Source organism: Bombina bombina, chromosome 4 (genome assembly GCF_027579735.1).
Source record: "Bombina bombina isolate aBomBom1 chromosome 4, aBomBom1.pri, whole genome shotgun sequence".
Classification (NCBI taxonomy): domain Eukaryota; kingdom Metazoa; phylum Chordata; class Amphibia; order Anura; family Bombinatoridae; genus Bombina; species Bombina bombina.
This window is the reverse complement of record NC_069502.1, coordinates 155,928,800-155,956,020: the sequence shown is the minus strand read 5'-3', so window position 1 is coordinate 155,956,020 and position 27,221 is coordinate 155,928,800. Positions and strand designations below refer to the sequence as shown.

General features: G+C 41.5%; 1 protein-coding gene across 3 annotated transcripts in view; it reads right to left on the bottom strand.

Moving 5' to 3' along the window:
• The window catches only part of NBAS (NBAS subunit of NRZ tethering complex), a 1,903,611-nt gene that overhangs the window by 661,406 nt on the left and 1,214,984 nt on the right, over nucleotides 1-27,221 (bottom strand). For all 3 annotated transcript variants that reach the window (XM_053709663.1, XM_053709664.1, XM_053709665.1), the window contains 2 exons: nucleotides 26,500-26,576; nucleotides 24,108-24,245 (listed from right to left, as the gene is read on the bottom strand). In XM_053709663.1, coding sequence (XP_053565638.1) covers nucleotides 24,108-24,245; nucleotides 26,500-26,576 — 215 coding nt within the window. The remainder of the gene's footprint in view (nucleotides 1-24,107; nucleotides 24,246-26,499; nucleotides 26,577-27,221) is intronic.

The window sequence follows — 27,221 nt, the reverse complement described above, 5'->3', positions numbered from 1 at the left end:
AAATTATCAGACCTGATTAAAAAAACCAGGGCGGGCCGTGGACCGGACACACCGTTGGAGAAAGTAATTTATCAGGTAAACATAAATTCTGTTTTCTCCAACATTGGTGTGTCCGGTCCACGGCGTCATCCTTACTTGTGGGAACCAATACCAAAGCTTTAGGACACGGATGAAGGGAGGGAGCAAATCAGGTCACCTAAATGGAAGGCACCACGGCTTGCAAAACCTTTCTCCCAAAAATAGCCTCAGAAGAAGCAAAAGTATCAAACTTGTAAAATTTGGTAAAAGTGTGCAGTGAAGACCAAGTCGCTGCCCTACATATCTGATCAACAGAAGCCTCGTTCTTGAAGGCCCATGTGGAAGCCACAGCCCTAGTGGAATGAGCCGTGATTCTTTCGGGAGGCTGCCGTCCGGCAGTCTCGTAAGCCAATCTGATGATGCTTTTAATCCAAAAAGAGAGAGAGGTAGAAGTTGCTTTTTGACCTCTCCTTTCTGACTGAGCATGCACAGTTGTAATGGTCTTAGATGAATGCGCGCAAAAGGAACTATGTCCATTGCCGCTACCATCAAACCGATCACTTCCATGCACTGCGCTATGGAAGGAAGAGGAACGGAATGAAGTATCCGACAAGAGTCTAGAAGTTTTGTTTTTCTGGCCTCTGTCAGAAAAATCCTCATTTCTAAGGAGTCTTTTATTGTTCCCAAGAAGGGAACCCTTGTTGACGGAGATAGAGAACTCTTTTCCACGTTCACTTTCCATCCGTGAGATCTGAGAAAGGCCAGGACAATGTCCGTGTGAGCCTTTGCTTGAGGAAGGGACGACGCTTGAATCAGAATGTCGTCCAAGTAAGGTACTACAGCAATGCCCCTTGGTCTTAGCACAGCTAGAAGGGACCCTAGTACCTTTGTGAAAATCCTTGGAGCAGTGGCTAATCCGAAAGGAAGCGCCACGAACTGGTAATGCTTGTCCAGGAATGCGAACCTTAGGAACCGATGATGTTCCTTGTGGATAGGAATATGTAGATACGCATCCTTTAAATCCACTGTGGTCATGAATTGACCTTCCTGGATGGAAGGAAGAATAGTTCGAATGGTTTCCATCTTGAACGATGGAACCTTGAGAAACTTGTTTAAGATCTTGAGATCTAAGATTGGTCTGAACGTTCCCTCTTTTTTGGGAACTATGAACAGATTGGAGTAGAACCCCATCCCTTGTTCTCTTAATGGAACAGGATGAATCACTCCCATTTTTAACAGGTCTTCTACACAATGTAAGAATGCCTGTCTTTTTATGTGGTCCGAAGACAACTGAGACCTGTGGAACCTCCCCCTTGGGGGAAGCCCCTTGAATTCCAGAAGATAACCTTGGGAGACTATTTCTAGCGCCCAAGGATCCAGAACATCTCTTGCCCAAGCCTGAGCGAAGAGAGAGAGTCTGCCCCCCACCAGATCCGGTCCCGGATCGGGGGCCAACATTTCATGCTGTCTTGGTAGCAGTGGCAGGTTTCTTGGCCTGCTTTCCCTTGTTCCAGCCTTGCATTGGTCTCCAAGCTGGCTTGGCTTGAGAAGTATTACCCTCTTGCTTAGAGGACGTAGCACTTTGGGCTGGTCCATTTCTACGAAAGGGACGAAAATTAGGTTTATTTTTTGCCTTGAAAGGCCGATCCTGAGGAAGGGCGTGGCCCTTACCCCCAGTGATATCAGAGATAATCTCTTTCAAGTCAGGGCCAAACAGCGTTTTCCCCTTGAAAGGAATGTTAAGTAGCTTGTTCTTGGAAGACGCATCAGCTGACCAAGATTTCAACCAAAGCGCTCTGCGCGCCACAATAGCAAACCCAGAATTCTTAGCCGCTAACCTAGCCAATTGCAAAGTGGCGTCTAGGGTGAAAGAATTAGCCAATTTGAGAGCATTGATTCTGTCCATAATCTCCTCATAAGGAGGAGAATCACTATCGACCGCCTTTATCAGCTCATCGAACCAGAAACATGCGGCTGTAGCTACAGGGACAATGCATGAAATTGGTTGTAGAAGGTAACCCTGCTGAACAAACATCTTTTTAAGTAAACCTTCTAATTTTTTATCCATAGGATCTTTGAAAGCACAACTATCCTCTATGGGTATAGTGGTGCGTTTATTTAAAGTGGAAACCGCTCCCTCGACCTTGGGGACTGTCTGCCATAAGTCCTTTCTGGGGTCGACCATAGGAAACAATTTTTTAAATATGGGGGGAGGGACGAAAGGAATACCGGGCCTTTCCCATTCTTTATTAACAATGTCCGCCACCCGCTTGGGTATAGGAAAAGCTTCTGGGAGCCCCGGGACCTCTAGGAACTTGTCCATTTTACATAGTTTCTCTGGGATGACCAACTTGTCACAATCATCCAGTGTGGATAATACCTCCTTAAGCAGAATGCGGAGATGTTCCAACTTAAATTTAAACGTAATCACATCAGGTTCAGCTTGTTGAGAAATGTTCCCTGAATCAGTAATTTCTCCCTCAGACAAAACCTCCCTGGCCCCATCAGACTGGGTTAGGGGCCCTTCAGAACCATTATTATCAGCGCCGTCATGCTCTTCAGTATCTAAAACAGAGCAGTCGCGCTTACGCTGATAAGTGTTCATTTTGGCTAAAATGTTTTTGACAGAATTATCCATTACAGCCGTTAATTGTTGCATAGTAAGGAGTATTGGCGCGCTAGATGTACTAGGGGCCTCCTGAGTGGGCAAGACTCGTGTAGACGAAGGAGGGAATGATGCAGTACCATGCTTACTCCCCTCACTTGAGGAATCATCTTGGGCATCATTGTCATTGTCACATAAATCGCATTTATTTAAATGAATGGGAATTCTGGCTTCCCCACATTCAGAACACAGTCTATCTGGTAGTTCAGACATGTTAAACAGGCATAAACTTGATAACAAAGTACAAAAAATGCTTTAAAATAAAACCGTTACTGTCACTTTAAATTTTAAACTGAACACACTTTATTACTGCAATTGCGAAAAAACATGAAGGAATTGTTCAAAATTCACCAAATTTTCACCACAGTGTCTTAAAGCCTTAAAAGTATTGCACACCAAATTTGGAAGCTTTAACCCTTAAAATAACGGAACCGGAGCCGTTTTTAACTTTATCCCCTTTACAGTCCCTGGTATCTGCTTTGCTGAGACCCAACCAAGCCCAAAGGGGAATACGATACCAAATGACGCCTTCAGAAAGTCTTTTCTAAGTATCAGAGCTCCTCTCACATGCGACTGCATGTCATGCCTCTCAAGAACAAGTGCGCAACACCGGCGCGAAAATGAGGCTCTGCCTATGATTTGGGAAAGCCCCTAAAGAATAAGGTGTCTAAAACAGTGCCTGCCGATATTATTATATCAAAATACCCAGAATAAATGATTCCTCAAGGCTAAATATGTGTTAATAATGAATCGATTTAGCCCAGAAAAAGTCTACAGTCTTAATAAGCCCTTGTGAAGCCCTTATTTACGATCTTAATAAACATGGCTTACCGGATCCCATAGGGAAAATGACAGCTTCCAGCATTACATCGTCTTGTTAGAATGTGTCATACCTCAAGCAGCAAGAGACTGCTCACTGTTCCCCCAACTGAAGTTAATTGCTCTCAACAGTCCTGTGTGGAACAGCCATGGATTTTAGTGACGGTTGCTAAAATCATTTTCCTCATACAAACAGAAATCTTCATCTCTTTTCTGTTTCTGAGTAAATAGTACATACCAGCACTATTTCAAAATAACAAACTCTTGATTGAATAATAAAAACTACAGTTAAACACTAAAAAACTCTAAGCCATCTCCGTGGAGATGTTGCCTGTACAACGGCAAAGAGAATGACTGGGGTAGGCGGAGCCTAGGAGGGATCATGTGACCAGCTTTGCTGGGCTCTTTGCCATTTCCTGTTGGGGAAGAGAATATCCCACAAGTAAGGATGACGCCGTGGACCGGACACACCTATGTTGGAGAAACATTATGTTTTAAGTTTACTGTCCTTTTAAGTACAATTTCCTTTTAAGAATGTATCACCCAAACAGGTCAACAAATGTTTAATATGAATTATTTAGTATAGTGTTTATAATAGATATTAACTGTAAACATTAACAGTTACTATAATAAACTTAATTATAATTATCTATATTTATTATGTTTTTATTGAATAATAAACATTGGGAATCCTTATACAATACATAATGGGCTAGATTACGAGTGAAGCACAGCATTGCGCTTACACACGCTCGATATTTGTGCTCCATTCAGTAATATCAACGCAAAAGCCAAGCATTTATGAGAGCGCACTTCCATAGTCTCTAACTGGAGTCCCAGCAGCCACAGCAAACCACCTAGCACAGTGGGCAAATCGTGCAGCGTTGGGTGGCAATAAAACACAATTTATGCTTACCTGATAAATTTATTTCTCTTGTGGTGTATCCAGTCCACGGATCATCCATTACTTGTGGGATATTCTCATTCCCAACAGGAAGTTGCAAGAGGACACCCACAGCAGCTGTAATATAGCTCCTCCCCTAACTGTCATAGCCAGTCATTCGACCGAAAACAAGCCGAGAAAGGAGGAACCATAGGGTGCAGTGGTTACTGTAGTTTAAATTTAAAAATTACCTGCCTTAAAATGACAGGGCGGGCCGTGGACTGGATACACCACAAGAGAAATAAATTTATCAGGTAAGCATAAATTGTGTTTTCTCTTGTAAGGTGTATCCAGTCCACGGATCATCCATTACTTGTGGGATACCAATACCAAAGCTAAAGTACACGGATGAAGGGAGGGACAAGGCAGGAACTTAAATGGAAGGAACCACTGCCCGTAAAACCTTTCTCCCAAATATAGCCTCCGAAGAAGCAAAAGTATCAAATTTGTAAAATTTTGAAAAAATATGAAGCGAAGACCAAGTCGTCGCCTTGCAAATCTGATCAAAAGAAGCCTCATTTTTAAAGGCCCAAGTGGAAGCCACAGCTCTAGTGGAATGAGCTGTAATCCTTTCAGGAGGCTGCTGTCCAGCAGTCTCATAGGCTAAGCGGATTAAGCTTCTTAGTCAAAAAGAAAAAGAGGTTGCTGAAGCCTTTTGACCTCTCCTCTGTCCAGAGTAGACAACAAACAAAGCTTTTATAATACAACAGTGGAAAGCCTCGGGAAACTGTTTCTAGTCAAAATTTAAGCCAGCCATGTGGAAAAAACTAGGCCCCAATAAAGTTTTATCACCAAAGCATATATAAAAACGATTAAACATGCCAGCAAACGTTTTATATTGCAATATCATAAGGGTATTACCCCTGGGAGTAAGCATGATACCAGTCTTTATTAAATCACTGTATTCAGGCTTAACTTACATTAATCCGGTATCAGCAGCATTTTCTAGTGTTTTCCATCTCTAGAAAAAAGTATAACTGCACATACCTGATAGCAGAATAAACTGCACGCCATTCTCTCGCTGAAGTTACCTCATCTGTGTAATCCCCTCAGACAAATGTGAGAACAGCAATGGATCTTAGTTACAACCTGCTAAGATCATAGAAACCTCAGGCAGATTCTTCTTCTATTTACTGCCTGAGATAAAATAGCACAACTACGGTACTATTTAAAAATAAACTTTTGATTGAAGAAAATAAACTAGCTATATTTAACCACTGTCTCCTACAACGTCCTTGCTTGTTGAGAGTTGCAAGAGAATGACTGGCTATGACAGTTAGGGGAGGAGCTATATTACAGCTCTGCTGTGGGTGTCCTCTTGCAACTTCCTGTTGGGAATGAGAATATCCCACAAGTAATGGATGACCCGTGGACTGGATACACCTTACAAGAGAAATACATATATATGTGTAAGCTTATATGCATATATATATATTTATAGAGAAAACACAGTCCCCCTGTACATCCATGTAAAGGCAGTTTAGGTGCTGTTTTTTTTCTTTTTCAAACACCCCACATCCGATCACTTAACCCCTGACAATTGCTTTGTGCAGTTTTTTTTTTTTTTTTAATAAAAATGCTCATATTTATCTATCATGTTAATGTACTGTCCTCTTTATTTTGGGGGCAATTGGGGAAACTTTTTGTTTTTAACCAGAGATCTGACCTCTGTCCCAGTAACTGCCCCTTTACGGTAACACGTTAAGATAGCGCTCCACACATAATCTGGCCCAATACTGGTTCCAAATAATAATATCATGGGCATTTTTACACCTACCAGGATTCACAGTAGTAGACCTACATGTTGCTCTGTATAATCATTTTGAGGATTGATAGATAGATCTGCAAACTGCACTAATAAAAGCCTCACAGCATTAGAATTGTAAACATTCTGCACATGCCCGTGTGTAAACCGACAGCTATGCTCCCCAGCACTTGGGTCCTGGTGCCATCACACCTGCTGCACCAATGGTAGCTCCGCCCCTGAATATCTAACATATATCAAAGTAGAAAATTGCTAAAAGAATGAATGACACATTCTAGGTTATATTAAACAAATGCCATGATAGAATAATTATATTAACAAGAAGGTACCTAATAGTGATACCAATAATTATTTCATATCCACATATTCCTTTACCTGTGATATACAATACAATGTGTTCATGTCAAGTGATTGTAAAGTTAGTAGCAGAGAAAAACTGATTTTGGCGACTCTGTGGAACAATATTTTAAATTATTTTCAAGCACAAATAAAAGTTATGTTTAATACATTGAGTAATAACCTGCACATGTTATTAATGCACATATGTGAAAAGAAGCTGTAAAAAACATAATTTATGCTTACCTGATAAATTTATTTCTCTTGTAGTGTATCCAGTCCACGGATCATCCATTACTTATGGGATATTCTTCTTCCCAACAGGAAGTTGCAAGAGGATCACCCACAGCAGAGCTGCTATATAGCTCCTCCCCTCACTGCCATATCCAGTCATTCGACCGAAACAAGACGAGAAAGGAGAAACCATAGGGTGCAGTGGTGACTGTAGTTTAATTAAAATTTAGACCTGCCTTAAAAGGACAGGGCGGGCCGTGGACTGGATACACTACAAGAGAAATAAATTTATCAGGTAAGCATAAATTATGTTTTCTCTTGTTAAGTGTATCCAGTCCACGGATCATCCATTACTTATGGGATACCAATACCAAAGCTAAAGTACACGGATGATGGGAGGGACAAGGCAGGATTAAACGGAAGGAACCACTGCCTGAAGAACCTTTCTCCCAAAAACATCCTCCGAAGAAGCAAAAGTATCAAATTTGTAAAATTTTGAAAAGGTGTGAAGCGAAGACCAAGTCGCAGCCTTGCAAATCTGTTCAACAGAGGCTTCATTTTTAAAGGCCCAGGTGGAAGCCAAAGCTCTAGTAGAATGAGCTGCAATCCTTTCAGGGGGCTGCTGTCCAGCAGTCTCATAGGCTAAGCGAATTATGCTCCGAAGCCAAAAGGAAAGAGAGGTTGCCGAAGCTTTTTGACCTCTCCTCTGTCCAGAGTAAACGACAAACAGGGAAGATGTTTGGCGAAAATCTTTAGTAGCTTGTAAGTAAAACTTCAAGGCACGGACTACGTCCAGATTATGTAAGAGACGTTCCTTCTTCGAAGAAGGATTAGGACACAATAATGAAACAACAATCTCTTGATTGATATTCTTGTTAGAAACCACCTTAGGTAAAAACCCAGGTTTGGTACGCAGAACTACCTTATCTGCATGAAAAATCAGATAAGGAGAATCACATTGTAAGGCAGATAGCTCAGAGACTCTTCGAGCCGAGGAAATAGCCATCAAAAACAGAACTTTCCAAGATAAAAGTTTAATATCAATGGAATGAAGGGGTTCAAACGGAACTCCTTGAAGAACTTTAAGAACCAAGTTTAAGCTCCACGGGGGAGCAACAGTTTTAAACACAGGCTTAATTCTAACCAAAGCCTGACAAAAAGCCTGGACGTCTGGAACCTCTGCCAGACGCTTGTGCAAAAGAATAGACAGAGCAGAAATCTGTCCTTTTAAAGAACTAGCTGATAATCCTTTGTCCAAACCCTCTTGGAGAAAGGACAATATCCTCGGAATCCTAACCTTACTCCATGAGTAATTCTTGGATTCACACCAAAAAAGATATTTACGCCATATCTTATGGTAGATTTTCCTGGTGACAGGCTTTCGTGCCTGTATTAAGGTATCAATGACTGACTCGGAGAAGGCACGCCTTGATAGGATCAAGCGTTCAAACTCCATGCAGTCAGCCTCAGAGAAATTAGATTTGGATGATTGAAAGGACCTTGTATTAGAAGGTCCTGCCTCAGAGGCAGAGTCCATGGTGGAAAGGATGACATGTCCACTAGGTCTGCATACCAGGTCCTGCGTGGCCACGCAGGCGCTATCAGAATCACTGATGCTCTCTCCTGCTTGATTTTGGCAATCAATCGAGGGAGCAGAGGAAACGGTGGAAACACATAAGCCAGGTTGAAGAACCAAGGAGCTGCTGGAGCATCTATCAGCGTCGCTCCCGGGTCCCTGGACCTGGATCCGTAACAAGGAAGATTGGCGTTCTGGCGAGACGCCATGAGATCCAGTTCTAGTTTGCCCCAACGATGGATCAGTTGAGCAAACACCTCCGGATGGAGTTCCCACTCCCCCGGATGAAAAGTCTGACGACTTAGAAAATCCGCCTCCCAGTTCTCTAAGCCTGGGATGTGGATCGCTGACAGATGGCAAGAATGAGACTCTGCCCAGCGAATTATCTTTGAGACTTCTAACATCGCTAGGGAACTCCTGGTTCCCCCTTGATGGTTGATGTAAGCCACAGTCGTGATGTTGTCCGACTGAAATCTGATGAACCTCAGGGTTGCTAACTGAGGCCAAGCTAGAAGAGCATTGAATATTGCTCTTAACTCCAGAATATTTATTGGGAGGAGCTGGCATCTGTTGTTACAATCGTCCAATCTGGCCTGCGAAAGGTCATACCCATGGACAGATGGACCCGAGATAGCCAGCAGAGAAGAGAATCTCTGGTCTCTTGATCCAGATTTAGTAGAGGGGACAAATCTGAGTAATCCCCATTCCACTGACTTAGCATGCATAATTGCAGCGGTCTGAGATGCAGGCGCGCAAATGGCACTATGTCCATTGCCGCTACCATTAAGCCGATTACCTCCATGCATTGTGCCACTGATGAACGTGGAATGGAATGAAGGACACGGCAAGCATTTAGAAGTTTTGATAACCTGGACTCCGTCAGGTAAATTTTCATCTCTACAGAATCTATAAGAGTCCCTAGGAAGGTGACTCTTGTGAGTGGGGATAGAGAACTCTTTTCACTTTCCACCCATGCAACCTCAGAAATGCCAGAACTATCTCTGTATGAGACTTGGCAATTTGAAAGCTTGATGCCTTTATCAGGATGTCGTCTAGATACGGAGCCACCACTATGCCTCGCGGTCTTAGAACCGCCAGAAGTGAGCCCAGAAGCTTTGTAAAGATTCTCGGGGCTGTGGCCAACCCGAAGGGAAGAGCTACAAATTGGTAATGCCTGTCTAGAAAGGCAAACCTTAGGAACCGATGATGATCTTTGTGAATCGGTATGTGAAGGTAGGCATCCTTTAAGTCCACTGTGGTCATGTACTGACCCTCTTGGATCATGGGTAGGATGGTCCGAATAGTTTCCATTTTGAATGATGGAACTCTGAGGAATTTGTTTAAGATCTTTAGATCCAAGATTTGAATAAAACCCCTGTCCCTGTTCCGTCCGCAGAACTGGATGGATCACTCCCATTACTAGGAGGTCTTGCACACAGCTTAGGAATACCTCTTTCTTTATCTGGTTTGCTGATAACCTTGAAAGATGAAATCTCCCTTGTGGAGGAGAAGCTTTGAAGTCCAGAAGATATCCCTGAGATATGATCTCCAACGCCCAGGGATCCTGAACATCTCTTGCCCACGCCTGGGTGAAGAGAGAAAGTCTGCCCCCCACTAGATCCGTTTCCGGATAGGGGGCCGTTCCTTCATGCTGTCTTGGGGGCAGCAGCAGGTTTTCTGGCCTGCTTGCCCTTGTTCCAAGACTGGTTAGGATTCCAGGCCTGTCTGGAATGAGCAACAGTTCCCTCTTGTTTTGAAGCGGAGGAAGTTGATGCTGCTCCTGCCTTAAAATTTCGAAAGGCACGAAAATTAGACTGTTTGGCCTTTGATTTGGCCCTGTCCTGAGGAAGGGTATGACCCTTGCCTCCAGTAATGTCAGCAATAATTTCCTTCAAGCCAGGCCCGAATAAGGTCTGCCCCTTGAAAGGAATGTTGAGTAACTTAGACTTTGAAGTAACGTCAGCTGACCAGGATTTAAGCCATAGCGCCCTACCCGCCTGGATGGCGAAACCGGAATTCTTAGCCGTTAGTTTAGTCAAATGAACAATGGCATCAGAAACAAATGAGTTAGCTAGCTTAAGCGTTCTAAGCTTGTCAATAATTTCCTCCAATGGAGCTGTATGGATGGCCTCTTCCAGGGCCTCAAACCAGAATGCCGCTGCAGCAGTGACAGCCGTAATGCATGCAAGGGGCTGCAAAATAAAACCTTGTTGAATAAACATTTTATTAAGGTAACCCTCTAATTTTTTATCCATTGGATCTGAAAAAGCACAACTGTCCTCAACCGGGATAGTGGTATGCTTTGCTAAAGTAGAAACTGCTCCCTCCACCTTAGGGACCGTCTGCCATAAGTCCCGTGTAGTGGTGTCTATTGGAAACATTTTTCTAAATATAGGAGGTGGGGAAAAGGGCACACCGGGTCTATCCCACTCCTTGCTAATAATTTCTGTAAGCCTTTTAGGTATAGGAAAAATGTCAGTACACACCGGCACCGCATAGTATCTATCCAGCCTACACAATTTCTCTGGAATTGCAACTGTGTTACAGTCATTCAGAGCAGCTAATACCTCCCCAAGCAATACACGGAGGTTCTCAAGCTTAAATTTAAAATTAGAAATCTCTGAATCAGGTTTCCCCGAGTCAGAGATGTCACCCACAGAATGAAGCTCTCCGTCCTCATGTTCTGCATACTGTGACGCAGTATCAGACATGGCTCTTACAGCATTTGCGCGCTCTGTATCTCTCCTAACCCCAGAGCTATCGCGCTTGCCTCTTAATTCAGGCAATCTAGATAATACCTCTGACAGGGTATTATTCATGATTGCAGCCATATCCTGCAAGGTAATCGCTATGGGCGTCCCTGATGTAACTGGCGCCATATTAGCGTGCGTCCCCTGAGCGGGAGGCGAAGGGTCTGACACGTGGGGAGAGTTAGTCGGCATTACTTCCCCCTCGACAGAACCCTCTGGTGATAATTCTTTTATAGATAAAGACTGATCTTTACTGTTTAAGGTGAAATCAATACATTTAGTACACATTCTACTATGGGGCTCCACCATGGCTTTCAAACATAATGAACAAGTAGGTTCCTCTGTATCAGACATGTTTAAACAGACTAGCAATGAGACTAGCAAGCTTGGAAAACACTTAAAACAAGTTTACAAGCAATATAAAAAACGTTACTGCGCCTTTAAAAAACACAAATTTTGTCCAAATTTGAAATAACAGTGAAAAAAGGCAGTTACACTAACGAAATTTTTACAGTGTATGTAACAAGCCAGCAGAGCATTGCACCCACTTGCAAATGGATGATTAACCCCTTAATAACAAAAACAGAATAATAAATGACAAAAACGTTTTTTAAACACAGTCACAACAACTGCCACAGTCTACTGTGATTGTTACCCTCCTCAAACACGACTTTGAAGCCTTTTGAGCCCTTCAGAGATGTCCTGTATCATGCAGAGGGAAGCTGAATGTCTCTGTCAGTATTTTTATCTGCACAGAAAAGCACTAAAAAAGGCCCCTCCCACTCATATTACAACAGTGGAAAGCATCCAGGAACTGTTTCTAGGCAAAATTCAAGCCAGCCATGTGGAAAAATCTAGGCCCCAATAAGTTTTATCACCAAACATATATAAAAAAAGATTAAACATGCCAGCAAACGTTTTAAAATACACTTTTATAAGAGTATGTATCTCTATTAATAAGCCTGATACCAGTCGCTATCACTGCATTTAAGGCTTTACTTACATTACTTCGGTATCAGCAGCATTTTCTAGCAAATTCCATCCCTAGAAAAATATTTTAACTGCACATACCTTATTGCAGGAAAACCTGCACGCTATTCCCCCTCTGAAGTTACCTCACTCCTCAGAATATGTGAGAACAGCAAAGGATCTTAGTTACTTCTGCTAAGATCATAGAAAACGCAGGCAGATTCTTCTTCCAAATACTGCCTGAGATAAACAGTACACTCCAGTACCATTTAAAAATAACAAACTTTTGATTGAAGAAAAAAACTAAGTCTAAAACACCACAGTCCTCTTACGACCTCCATCTTAGTTGAGAGTTGCAAGAGAATGACTGGATATGGCAGTGAGGGGAGGAGCTATATAGCAGCTCTGCTGTGGGTGATTCTCTTGCAACTTCCTGTTGGGAAGGAGAATATCCCATAAGTAATGGATGATCCGTGGACTGGATACACTTAACAAGAAAAATATTAAGTTTCCTTTCTCGAACAGAAACTCGCATCGTAGCAAAAAAATGTTTATTAAAATAATAAATGACAATAAAAACAATGATAGATCTCACTTTTTTATGGTCATGTGTTAATTATTTTAATATTTTAGCTCCAATCCAAATTTCTGTTGGAGAAGGAAACAATCTATTTACAGCTCCTGTGGAAACCTTGACTAGAAGTGTGTACTTATAGTGTGAGGTGAAGCTCTTCCTTTCTACTCTTGAGGGGAGAACCATTGAAGATTTAAAGATGGTAGAGTGGGAGTTCTAGCTTGCCTGGGAGTAGAAGCCTGCTGGGCGGCATCTAAAGCTTCAGCATGCCCACTCAGCACTTTTATGGGCTTAAACATGTGTGACTATTTTACAGCTCTACACACTGAGAATATTACACAGATAAATTGCACTATCGGGCGCCATCTTCCTGTTTATTTTTTATTAGGATTACAGTGTGTTCAACTCTGGGGGACGCTATTGAAGCAGCCTGACATTTACTTCCATGATTTCTGAATATTGAGCATTTTTACTGAAAACAGAATTTATGCTTACCTGATAAATTACTTTCTCCAACGGTGTGTCCGGTCCACGGTGTCATCCATTACTTGTGGGAATATTCTCTTCCCCAACAGGAAATGGCAAAGAGCACAGCAAAAGCTGTCCATATAGCCCCTCCTTGGCTACGCCCCCCCAGTCATTCGACCGACGGTTAGGAGAAAAAAAGGAGAAACTATAGGGTGCCGTGGTGACTGTAGTGTATAGAGAAAGACATTTTTCAAACCTGATTAAAAAACCAGGGCGGGCCGTGGACCGGACACACCGTTGGAGAAAGTAATTTATCAGGTAAGCATAAATTCTGTTTTCTCCAATATTGGTGTGTCCGGTCCACGGCGTCATCCATTACTTGTGGGAACCAATACTAAAGCTTTAGGACACGGATGAAGGGAGGTAGCAAATCAGGTTACCTAAACGGAAGGCACCACGGCTTGCAAAACCTTTCTCCCAAAAACAGCCTCCGAAGAAGCAAAAGTATCAAATTTGTAAAATTTGGCAAAAGTGTGCAGAGAAGACCAAGTCGCTGCCTTACATATCTGATCAACAGAAGCCTCGTTCTTGAAGGCCCATGTGGAAGCCACAGCTCTAGTGGAGTGAGCTGTGATTCGTTCAGGAGGCTGCCATCCGGCAGTCTCATAAGCCAATCGGATAATAATGCTTTTCAGCCAGAAAGACAGAGAGGTAGCCGTAGCTTTTTGTCCTCTCCTCTTACCAGAGTAAACGACAAACAAAGATGAGGTTTGTCTAAAATCCTTAGTTGCTTCTAAATAGAACTTTAAAGCACGAACTACATCTAAATTGTGTAACAAACGTTCCTTCTTTGAAACTGGATTCGGACACAGAGAAGGAACAACTATTTCCTGGTTAACATTCCTGTTGGAAACAACTTTCGGAAGAAAACCAGGCTTAGTACGCAAAACGACCTTATCTGCATGGAACACCAGATAGGGTGGATTACACTGCAAAGCAGATAATTCAGAAACTCTTCTTGCAGAAGAAATAGCAACCAAAAACAGAACTTTCCAAGATAGTAACTTGATATCTATGGAATGTAGAGGTTCAAACGGAAACCCTTGAAGAACTGAAAGAACTAAATTTAGACTCCAAGGAGGAGTCAAAGGTCTGTAAATAGGCTTGATTCTGACCAAAGCATGTACAAAAGCTTGTATATCTGGCACAGTTGCCAGTCGTTTGTGTAACAAGACAGATAAAGCAGAAATCTGTCCTTTTAGAGAACTCACTGACAATCCCTTATCCAAACCTTCTTGAAGAAAGGAGAGGATCTTAGGAATTTTAATCTTACTCCAGGAGAATCCCTTGGATTCACACCAACAGATATATTTTTTCCATATTTTATGGTAAATCTTTCTAGTCACAGGTTTTCTGGCTTGGACCAGAGTATCTATCACAGAATCTGAAAAACCACGCTTGGATAAACTCAAACGTTCAATTTCCAAGCAGTCAGCTGTAGAGAAACTAGATTTGGATGTTCGAATGGACCTTGTACTAGAAGATCCTGTCTCAAAGGTAGCTTCCATGGTGGAGCCGATGACATATTCACCAGGTTTGCATACCAAGTCCTGCACGGCCACGCAGGAGCTATCAGAATCACTGAGGCCTTCTCCTGTTTGATCCTGGCTACAAGCCTGGGGAGGAGAGGGAACAGTGGAAATGCATTCAAAGTATTGCACCCCAATTTTGAAGCTGTTAACCCTTAAAATGCGGAAACCGGAGCCGTTTTGCAATTAAACCCCACTACAGTCCCAGCCACAGCCTTTGCTGCGACTTCACTTATCTCAGGGGGGTATACGATACCAATTCCAGCCTTCTAGAAACGTTTTCTGTGGATACCAGACCCTCTCACATGCAGCTGCATGCACTGCACTCAAAAGAAACTGTGCAATAATGGTGCAAAAATGAGGCTCTGCCTACTACAGAGAAAGGCCCTTCCTGACTGGGAAGGTGTCTTAACTAGTGCCTGGCGATAAAAACGTTCCCCAAATATTAAAAAGTTTGAAATCCACTTCAAAACCTTCATAATAACTTAAATAAACAATCTATTTAGCCCTTAAAAGTGTCCACCAGTTATTAGCCCATAATAAGCCCTTTATTCTGTCTGAGTCTAAGAAAATGGCTTACCAATCCCCATGAGGGAAAATGACAGCCTTCCAGCATTACACAGTCTTGTTAGAAAAATGGCTAATCATACCTTGAGCAGAAAAGTCTGCAAACTGTTCCCCCCAACTGAAGTTCTCTAGGCTCAACAGTCCTGCGTGGGAACAGCAATTGATTTTAGTTACTGCAGCTAAAATCATACTCCTCTTTTAAACAGAACTCTTCATCTCTTTCTGTTTCAGAGTAAATAGTACATACCAGTACCATTTCAAAATAACAAACTTTTGATAGAAGAATAAAAACTACAACTAAACACCACATACTCTTCAGTATCTCCGTGGAGATGCTACTTGTTCAGAGCGGCAAAGAGAATGACTGGGGGGCGGAGCCAAGGAGGGGCTATATGGACAGCTTTTGCTGTGCTCTTTGCCATTTCCTGTTGGGGAAGAGAATATTCCCACAAGTAATGGATGACGCCGTAGACCGGACACACCAATGTTGGAGAAATGGAATTTAAATGAAGACCTATGAGTGATAAATGAGGGTGAGGTAGGTAACAGCTGTATGCATTGTTGACGCATCCAGTGTGTGATTATTTATTTGTTTTATTCTCTGTTTTTATTATGTAAAAAAGGAATGCCTAAAAGTTTGCCTGTTAGTGTAGGTAATCTATGTTGTTACTGTAATTATTTTCCTTCCATTTAAAGTGTTCACAATTTTTCATTTTATCTGCTGGAACATATTAAATTGATTACAAATAGCTCCTTTACCTTAATTTTGTCATTTGGAATAGTTGTTTTTAGTTATGCCACACCTATACATCTTTATAAGGATGGGTCTTTGTGTATACAGTGAGAGATAAGATAAGGAAGAATGTGTCTATAAAAAGATAAGATAATGAGGTCTGCTCTCCATGCTAGCTCAGTCCATTTTATTTAGCTGTGGCTTAAATTAGCAGAAACAAGTACTTAATATGCAAAAAAAAGAGAGAGAGAGACATTTCCAATACATTATAAGCTCAGTACCTGGTATAACAAGATATTGAGGGGAAGGCTGTTTTAAACACATTTCAGTAGTAAAAATTACCCAAATTAAAGAAAACATAGGCATACAATGCATTATTTTTTAAAACCCCTCTAAACAATTTAGTATTTATGGACTTTATATTACAATCTATTACTGTTGTATTATTTAAACATTTTTTTTTTTTACAAATTTTCAAACAAATTCCATAAAAATGGAGATGCATCACTACATTTATAGAAAAAGGATATAAAAATGTATTTTAAAAAATGAGGTTACACAGTAAAAACATAATTTATGCTTACCTGATAAATTTATTTCTCTTGTAGTATAGTCAGTCCACGGGTCATCCATTACTTATGGGATTATATCTCTTCCCCAACAGGAAGTTGCAAGAGGATCACCCAAGCAGAGCTGCTATATAGCTCCTCCCCTCACATGTCATATCCAGTCATTCGACCGAAACAAGACGAGAAAGGAGAAACCATAGGGTGCAGTGGTGACTGGAGTTTAATTAAAAATTTAGATCTGCCTTAAAAGACAGGGCGGGCCATGGACTGACTACACTACAAGAGAAATAAATTTATCAGGTAAGCATAAATTATGTTTTCTCTTGTTAAGTGTAGTCAGTCCACGGGTCATCCATTACTTATGGGATACTAATACCAAAGCTAAAGTACACGGATGAAGGGAGGGACAAGGCAGGAACTTTAAACGGAGGGAACACTGCCTGAAGTACCTTTCTCCCAAAAATAGCCTCCGAAGAAGCAAAAGTGTCAAATTTGTAAAACTTTGAAAAAGTGTGAAGTGAAGACCAAGTCGCAGCCTTGCAAATCTGTTCAACAGAAGCCTCATTTTTAAAGGCCCAGGTGGAAGCCACAGCTCTAGTAGAATGAGCTGTAATTCTTTCAGGAGGCTGCTGTCCAGCAGTCTCATAGGCTAAACGTATTATGCTACGAAGCCAAAAAGAGAGAGAGGTAGCCGAAGCCTTTTGACCTCTCCTCTGTCCAGAGTAAACGACAAACAGGGAAGAAGTTTGACGAAAATCTTTAGTTGCCTGCAAATAGAACTTCAGGGCACGGACTACGTCCAGATTATGCAAAAGTCGTTCCTTCTTCGAAGAAGGGTTAGGACACAATGATGGAACAACAATCTCTTGATTGATATTCCTGTTAGAAACTACCTTAGGTAAGAACCCAGGTTTAGTACGCAGAACTACCTTGTCTGAATGAAAAATCAGATAAGGAGAATCACAATGTAAGGCAGATAACTCAGAGACTCTTCGAGCCGAGGAAATAGCCATCAAAAACAGAACTTTCCAAGATAACAGCTTAATATCAATGGAATGAAGGGGTTCAAATGGAACGCCTTGCAGGACGTTAAGAACTAAGTTTAAGCTCCACGGCGGAGCAACAGTCTTAAACACAGGCTTAATCCTAGCCAAAGCCTGAACATCTGGAATTTCTGCCAGACGCTTGTGTAGAAGAATAGACAGAGCAGAAATCTGTCCTTTTAACGAACTAGCGGATAAGCCCTTTTCTAAACCCTCTTGTAGAAAAGACAATATCCTAGGAACCCTAACCTTACTCCATGAGTAACTCTTGGATTCGCACCAATACAAATATTTACGTCATATCTTATGGTAAATTCTTCTGGTAACAGGTTTCCTAGCCTGTATTAAGGTATCAATAACCGACTCCGAGAAGCCACGCTTTGATAGAATCAAGCGTTCAATCTCCATGCAGTCAGCCTCAGAGAAATTAGATGTGGATGGTTGAAAGGACCCTGAATTAGAAGGTCCTGCCTCAGAGGCAGAGACCATGGTGGACAGGACGACATGTCCACTAGGTCTGCATACCAGGTCCTGCGTGGCCACGCAGGCGCTATCAGAATCACTGATGCTCTCTCCTGTTTGATCTTGGCAATCAGTCGAGGAAGCATCGGAAATGGTGGAAACACATAAGCCATGTTGAAGACCCAAGGGGCTGTCAGAGCATCTATTAGCACCGCTCCCGGGTCCCAGGACCTGGATCCTTAGCAAGGAAGCTTGGCGTTCTGGCGAGACGCCATGAGATCCAGATCTGGTTTGCCCCAACGATGAATCAGTTGAGCGAAGACCTCCGGATGAAGTTCCCACTCCCCCGGATGAAAAGTCTGGCGACTTAGAAAATTCGCCTCCCAGTTCTCCACGCCTGGGATGTAGATTGCTGACAGGTGGCAAGAGTGAGACTCTGCCCAGCGAATTATCTTTGAGACTTCCAACATCGCTAGGGAGCTCCTGGTTCCCCCTTGATGATTGATGTAAGCCACAGTCGTGATGTTGTCCGACTGAAATCTGATGAACCTCAGAGTTGCTAACTGAGGCCAAGCTAGAAGAGCATTGAATATTGCTCTTAACTCCAGAATATTTATTGGGAGGAGTTTCTCCTCCTGAGTCCATTATCCCTGAGCCGTCAGGGAATTCCAGACTGCGCCCCAACCTAGAAGGCTGGCATCTGTTTGTTACAATCGTCCAATCTGGCCTGCGAAAGGTCATCCCCTTGGACAGGTGGGGCCGAGAAAGCCACCATAGAAGAGAATCTCTGGTCTCTTGGTCCAGATTTAGTAGAGGGGACAAATCTGAATAATCCCCATTCCACTGACTTAGCATGCACAATTGCAGCGGTCTGAGATGCAGTCGCGCAAATGGTACTATGTCCATTGCCGCTACCATTAAGCCGATTACTTCCATGCACTGAGCTACTGACGGGTGTGGAATGGAATGAAGAGCACGGCAAGCATTTAGAAGTTTTGATAACCTGGCCTCCGTCAGGTAAATTTTCATCTCTACAGAATCTATAAGAGTCCCTAGGAAGGGAACCCTTGTGAGTGGTAATAGAGAACTCTTTTCCACGTTCACCTTCCACCCATGCGACCTCAGAAATGCCAGAACTATCTCTGTATGAGACTTGGCAGTTTGAAAACTTGACGCTTGTATCAGAATGTCGTCTAGGTACGGAGCCACCGCTATGCCTCGCGGTCTTAGTACCGCCAGAAGTGAGCCCAGAACTTTTGTAAAGATTCTTGGAGCCGTAGCTAACCCGAAGGGAAGAGCTACAAACTGGTAATGCCTGTCTAGGAAGGCAAATCTTAGGTACCAATAATGATCCTTGAGAATCGGTATGTGAAGGTAGGCATCCTTTAAGTCCACAGTGGTCATGTACTGACCCTCTTGGATCATGGGTAGGATGGTTCGAATAGTTTCCATTTTGAATGATGGAACTCTTAGGAATTTGTTTAGGATTTTTAAGTCCAAGATTGGTCTGAAGGTTCCCTCTTTCTTTGGAACCACAAACAGATTTGAATAGAATCCCTGCCCGTGTTCTGTCCGCGGAACTGGGTGGATCACCCCCATTAGTAAGAGGTCTTGTACACAGCGTAGAAACGCCTCTTTCTTTATTTGGTTTGCTGATAACCTTGAAAGATGAAATCTCCCTTGTGGAGGAGAAGCTTTGAAGTCCAGAAGATATCCCTGAGATATGATCTCCAACGCCCAGGGATCCTGGACATCTCTTGCCCAAGCCTGGGCGAAGAGAGAAAGTCTGCCCCCCACTAGATCCGTTTCCGGATAGGGGGCCCTCTCTTCATGCTGTCTTAGGGGCAGCAGCAGGTTTTCTGGCCTGCTTGCCCTTGTTCCAGGACTGGTTAGTTTTCCAACCCTGTCTGTAACGAGCAACAGCTCCTTCCTGTTTTGGAGCGGAAGAAGTTGATGCTGCTCCTGCCTTGAGGTTACGAAAGGCACGAAAATTAGACTGTTTGGCCTTTGATTTGGCCCTGTCCTGAGGTAGAGCATGGCCCTTACCTCCCGTAATGTCAGCGATAATTTCTTTCAAGCCGGGCCCGAATAAGGTCTGCCCTTTGAAAGGAATATTAAGCAATTTAGATTTAGAAGTCACGTCAGCTGACCAGGATTTAAGCCATAGCGCTCTGCGCGCTTGGATGGCGAATCCGGAGTTCTTAGCCGTAAGTTTGGTTAAATGTACGACGGCATCAGAAACAAATGCGTTAGCTAGCTTAAGTGCTTTAAGCTTGTTCATAATTTCATCCAATGGAGCTGTGCGATTGGCCTCTTCCAGAGACTCAAACCAGAATGCCGCCGCAGCAGTGACAGGCGCATTGCATGCAAGGGGCTGTAAGATAAAACCTTGTTGAACAAACATTTTCTTAAGGTAACCTTCTAATTTTTTATCCATTGGATCTGAAAAGGCACAACTATCCTCCACCGGAATAGTGGTACGCTTAGCTAAAGTAGAAACCGCTCCCTCCACCTTAGGGACCGTCTGCCATAAGTCTCGTGTGGGGGGGGTCTATAGGAAACATTTTCCTAAATATGGGAGGAGGGGAAAAAGGCACACCGGGTCTATCCCACTCCTTGCTAATAATCTCTGTAAGCCTTTTAGGTATAGGAAACACGTCAGTACACACCGGTACCGCATAGTATCTATCCAACCTACATAATTTTTCTGGAATTGCAACCGTGTTACAATCATTCAGAGCCGCTAATACCTCCCCTAGCAATATGCGGAGGTTCTCAAGCTTAAATTTAAAATTAGAAATCTCTGAATCCAGTCTCCCTGGATCAGATCTGTCACCCACAGAATGAAGCTCTCCGTCTTCATGTTCTGCAAATTGTGACGCAGTATCGGACATGGCTCTCACATCATCAGCGCGCTCTGTCCTTAACCCAGAGCTATCACGCTTGCCTCTTAATTCTGGCAATTTAGATAATACTTCTGTCATAACAGTAGCCATGTCTTGCAAAGTGATTTGTAAGGGCCTCCCTGATGTACTTGGCGCCACAAAATCACGCACCTCCTGAGCGGGAGGCGAAGGTACTGACACGTGAGGAGAGTTAGTCGGCATAACTTCCCCCTCGTTGTCTGGTGATAATTTCTTTGCATGTAAAGACTGACTTTTATTTAAAGTTACATCAATGCATTTAGAACACAACCTTCTATGGGGCTCCACATTGGCCTTCATACATAGTGAACAAACAGATTCATCTGTGTCAGACATGTTTAAACAGACTAGCAATGAGACTAGCAAGCATGGAAAATACTTTTCAAATAAATTTACAAGCAATATAAAAAACGCTACTGTGCCTTTAAGAAGCACAAAAAGCTGTCACAGTTGAAATAACAATGAACCAAATTAGTTATAGCAACCAAATTTTCACAGTAAATGTATTAAGTTAGCAAAGGATTGCACCCACCAGCAAATGGGTGATTAACCCCTTAATACCCAAAAACGGATAATAATTTAATCATTAACGTTTTTATCACAGTCAAACACACTGTCACAGGTCTGCTGTGACTGATTACCTCCCTCAAAATGAATTTTGAAGACCCCTGAGCTCTCTAGAGACGTCCTGGATCATGGAGGATGAAGTAGGAAGATTGTGACTGAATTTTTACTGCGCAAAAAAGCGTTAAAATAGGCCCCTCCCACTCATATTACAACAGTGGGGAAGCTCAGTTAACTGTTTCTATGCAGAAACAAAAGTTAGCCATGTGGTAAAAATCATGCCCCAATAAGTTTTATCACCAAGTACCTCACAAAAAACGATTAACATGCCAGTAAACGTTTTGAACATACATTTTAAAAGTTATGAAGTGTTATTAATAAGCCTGCTACCAGTCGCTTTTACTGCAGTTAAGGCTCACACATTACTTCAGTATTAACAGTAATTTCTGAGTCAAATTCCATTCCCTAGAAAAATACTTCAGTGTACACACACTCCTCAGCCTAATACCAGTCGCTACCACTGCATTTAAGGCTGAACTTACATTACATTGGTATCAGCAGTAATTTCTCAGTCAATTCCATTGCTTAGAAAAATAATTTACTGCACATACCTCGTTTGCAGGGGGGGCCCTGCATGCTATTCCCCTTTTCTGAAGTTACCTCACTCCTCAGAATGTGCGAGAACAGCCAGTGGATCTTAGTTACGTCTGCTAAGATCATAGAAAATGCAGGCAGATTCTTCTTCTAATGCTGCCTGAGAACAAACAGCACACTCCGGTGCCATTTAAAATAACAAACTTTTGATTGAAGAAATAAACTAAGTTTAAAAACACCACAGACCTCTCACAACGACCTATCTTTAGTTAGCTTGCAAGAGAATGACTGGATATGACATGTGAGGGGAGGAGCTATATAGCAGCTCTGCTTGGGTGATCCTCTTGCAACTTCCTGTTGGGGAAGAGATATAATCCCATAAGTAATGGATGACCCGTGGACTGACTACACTTAACAAGAGAAATGCATTTTAACAATAACTGTAATCAATACAAGCTGTCAACTATTGGCTATTGACACATCTGTATATTACCAACATCAATGGTAAATTTAGCAGCTCCCACTGTCCTACTATAATCAGTTCTGTGATTTACTACTGTATTGTATTTGCATTGGCTTTTTAATGTATGTTTCCCTTTTTCAACACAACAATATTTTTTTCTAACATTTGCAATCCCCCTGAAAATGAATACAAAATGATACAGCCATATCGCTCTAAACCGTAGAAAGCAGGGTAATGTGCAATCACCGTGCAGCTTTAAAGAAAGGGGACTATTTTACTTATTTACTGCACTGCAGAATAGACAGTGTGCTATTGATTCAATCGCTCAAGCAATACATTCTCCGATTGGCTGTATTGATGCGATCCTTCATCTAAATTATTAAATAAATAAATGAAAACAAGTGGCTACAAAAACAGCACTTCAATGTTTAACTTATTTACTCTATCTAGTGGGTACTTATAGAGCACAAACTAATCACCCGTGAGGGTCTTAAGGCACAATTTACTGGAAAAGTAAAAGATACACAATAAAAAAATGGGTCTTAAATTACTGCTGTGTAGATGGAAATCAAAAAATACTATTAAAACATCAGAGAATTATTAACATGATACTATAACGTTGGTTAAAGGGACAGTCTAGTTAAAATTACATTTTCATGATTCAGATAGGGCGTGCAATTTTAAGCAACTTTCCATTTTACTTTTATTATCAAATTTGCGTTGTTCTCTTTGTATTCTTTATTGAAAGCTAAACTTAGGTAGGCTCATATGCTAATTTCTAAGCCCTTGAAGGCTGCCTCTTATATCGGTGCATTTGGACAGGTTTCTACAGCTAGACAACGCTAGTTCATGCGTGCCATATAGATAATTGTGCTCACTCCTGTGAATTTACCTATGAGTCAGCACTGACTGGCTAAAATGCAAGTCTGTCAAAAAGAACTGATTAGGGGCAGTCTGCAAAGGCTTAGATACAAGATAATCCTAGAGGTAAAAGTGTATTAATATAACTGTTTTGGCTATGCAAATCGGGGAATGGGTAATAAAGGGATTCTAAATCTTTTGAAACAATACAAATTCTGGAGTAGACTGTCCCTTTAAGAACACATGAAACTTGCAAGAAGATTACTGCCTTATAAAAGTCATACACTTGACCTTTTTATTATTATTTCAGTAACTCATTAAACAAACTAAATCGTCTGCCATTGCAATATTACTTGCCACCATATTTTATACATATACGGCTTAGGATGCCACATTTGGAACAGAAGGTATCACCTTATTTAATTGCACTCTTCCAAAATAGTGTTTACATGAAACATATCATGTGACTGTGTAGTTGCTGTCTATGTAAATTATCAGCATATACACTTAACTTACTTAGCGATAGCTATCCCTTTATTAATTAGATCTAGTTTATACTGCACATTATATTAGCAGATTACCTGCATTGTAGGGCAGAAAAAACCCACAGCAAGAACTTACCCTGTAGAGAGGATGGCACTCGTCCTTAAAACATGGTGCCAAGTGAGCATAGATCTGCAGGCTATAGTAATACGCTGCCAGCTGAAGAGATAAAGCTGAATGTGATTGCTTTTCAAAGCACTTGTTGGCATCTACAATCTAGAGAAAAAATAAGGAAGACGGAAATTACTTGGCTCAAGAAAATTTTACAATTCTTTGATCACCTATCACCTGCTGAAATGTTTGCAAGTTACTGTGTAATGGAAAACTTGACTAATTAACAAACTTCTTCTTTATAATCCTTAAATAATTATGCTAAAATTTATCAGGTTTACTTTGAGATCAAGTTAACTTTAGCTGTAAAGGCAACCAGAAAAGATCAGACGATGAAACCACTGTAACCTAAAAAACGATTAGATTCACGAGTACCCCATTTTAATGACCGACTAATGAAGTGAAAAGTCATAGAGGTCTATTTATCAAAGGTCTTGCGGACCTGATCCGACAGTGCGGATCAGGTCCGCAAGACCTTGCTGAGAGAAATACGCTCTCCGTATTCAGCATTGCACCAGTAGCTCACAAGAGCTGCTGGTGCAACGCCGCCCCCTGCAGACTCTGAAGACTCGCCATAAACATAGGCCCTCATTCGGAGCTTGATAAATGGGCCTCACAATCTAAACTACGTTAAAGGGAAGGTGATACCTTTACAGGGTAAAGTGTCTTGAAACTAGGGGTCAGCAACTTTGGCTCTCTAGATGTTTTAGAACTACATTTCCCATTATGCTTAGTCAGCTTAAAGACACAAGCATCATTGGGAATGTAGTTCTAAAACATCTGGAGAGCCAAGGTTGCTGACCCCTGCTTGGAACTCACTCACCTCTTTACGCATAAGTCAATGGCAAAACTAAAGAAAATAGCATTAAAGTGATAGTAAATCCTAGCGTTTCTGAAACACTAGGATTTACAATTGGAACAAATAAAGGGGACTTTCAGTCATGAGGTATAAAATAATTCATGCTGAAAGCTCCATTGTTTGTAGCATTTACCGAACTGAGCTGCTAAGGAAGCCCAAAGCAGAACGCTATTTGACTGAGATGTGACGTTTACACCACTCAGCCAATAGCCGTGCAAGGAAATCCATCGCCAGTCAGCGCCAAACCGGATTTTCCGCACAACTATTGGCTAAGAGGTGAAAAGCAGCTCAGTGCGGCGAACGCTGCAAACAAATACAGGAACTTTCAGCATGAAGTATTTTATACTTCCTGACTGAAAGTCCCCTTTATTTGTTCCAATGGTAAATCCTAGCGTTTCTGAAACGCTAGGATTTACCATCACTTTAAAGTTCCCCACCCATCCTCAACTGTTATGGCAGTAGAGCTGCATTCTAGGTTAATACGTTCAGACACTGCAGGCTCTCGTGAGGTAAACAATCTAGTTCTACAGTTATACAAGCAGGATGATGAGAGGATTAATATTCACTAATTTTCCATCCTTATTAATGTTAAGGGCTCGATTTATCAAGCCCTTCGCCACTCTGCGACTGCAGGTTCTCACAAGAGAACTTGCAGTCACAATTTATCAAGCAGCAGTTATTAGACTGCTGCTTCCCAGCCACTTCTCCACCTCATAGGTGAAGAATTTCAATCTTCCTGGTCTCGTCCGACCGGGGAGATTGAAAGCTCCTGCCCACGCGTGATTGGCTATGCGCGGGCAGGGGACAGCATTGGACGCAAGTGCAAAATAGCGCTTGTGTGCAATGTTTAATTCTGCCATGGGAATTCAGTCCGACAGAGGCAAGCTGCGGCGGATAGGGGAGAATATGTCCGTGCCTGTCCGCCGTAGCTTGATAAATCGAGACCAAATTCTAAAAGTATATGTATATGTTCTAAACAGCTATCCAAAGCACAAATGAATAAACATACATTTATTTAATCATAATTTGAACAATAGACATTTAAGATGATCTAATTTAAGCTTAATATTCACTAACATTTTAGCCAGGTGGTAAACCCATTAAAAAGGTCCTGTTTTAAAGTTTTATCAAACTGTTTTATCAATATAAAAAAAGCTTAGATATTTATTTTAAAGGACAGCAAAGTCGAAATTAAACTTTCATGATTTAGAGAGCATGCAATTTTAAACAGTTTTCCAATTTACTTCTATTATCTATTTTACTTTGTTATCATGGCATCTTTTGTTGAAAAAACATACCTACATAGGCTCAGATGCAGCAATGCAATACTGGCTGCTTATTGGGGTCTGTACATACGCCTCTTGTCATTGGCGCAACTGATGTGTTCTGCTGTCTCCCAGCAGGAAAATTAAGCAAGTTTCATAATACAAGAAAATTGTTTAAAATTGTATTCTCTATACAATAAACTATTAATATATGTGCAATAAACTATAAACTTACCTGTGGCAAAGCAAGCAGATAAGCTACAGACAATGTAATATCAATAGGCAAAGTGTCATTCGCCAACTGCAAAAGAACTGTGAAGAATAAATACATACAATGAATAAATACACGCATACATAAATTGCAAATTACAAATTCATCTGCACACCTCTCCTAGTATGTCATTTTTGATGACTGAAATATTTATTATCTTGTACATAAAATTATTATTTGTACACAGTAGATTAAAGAAAGGATCATTGACTATCAAACTGTAACGTTACTTTACGTTAATTGTTAGACAAAATATTTTCTAAATGTGATGAAAACAGATGCTGCGACAGATTGTGCAAATCTATCCTACACACATTTTAGCAGAATAATCACTGGGTCATAAACACAATGAACTATGGTTTAAAATTCTACCAATGTTTGGTGGGAAAAAAAAGTGCACTGACTGCAGAATTCAATGGATTGAACACATAATCACTTTTTGCTTTATAGAACATATACTCTAGTTCAATATTTATCTTTTTAGAAAACGTGATCGTAAATATATAAAGGAATTAAACCTTAAAGATCTATAAACAGTCATTTCAAATGCATATTATTAAATTAATAGAAAATAATAGTAATAGTAATAATAATAATATCAACAATAACAACAGGTTATTTTACCCTACTCGAAATGTGACATACAAGTAGTATTCTAACATTAAATCACATGTGATATGAGATGA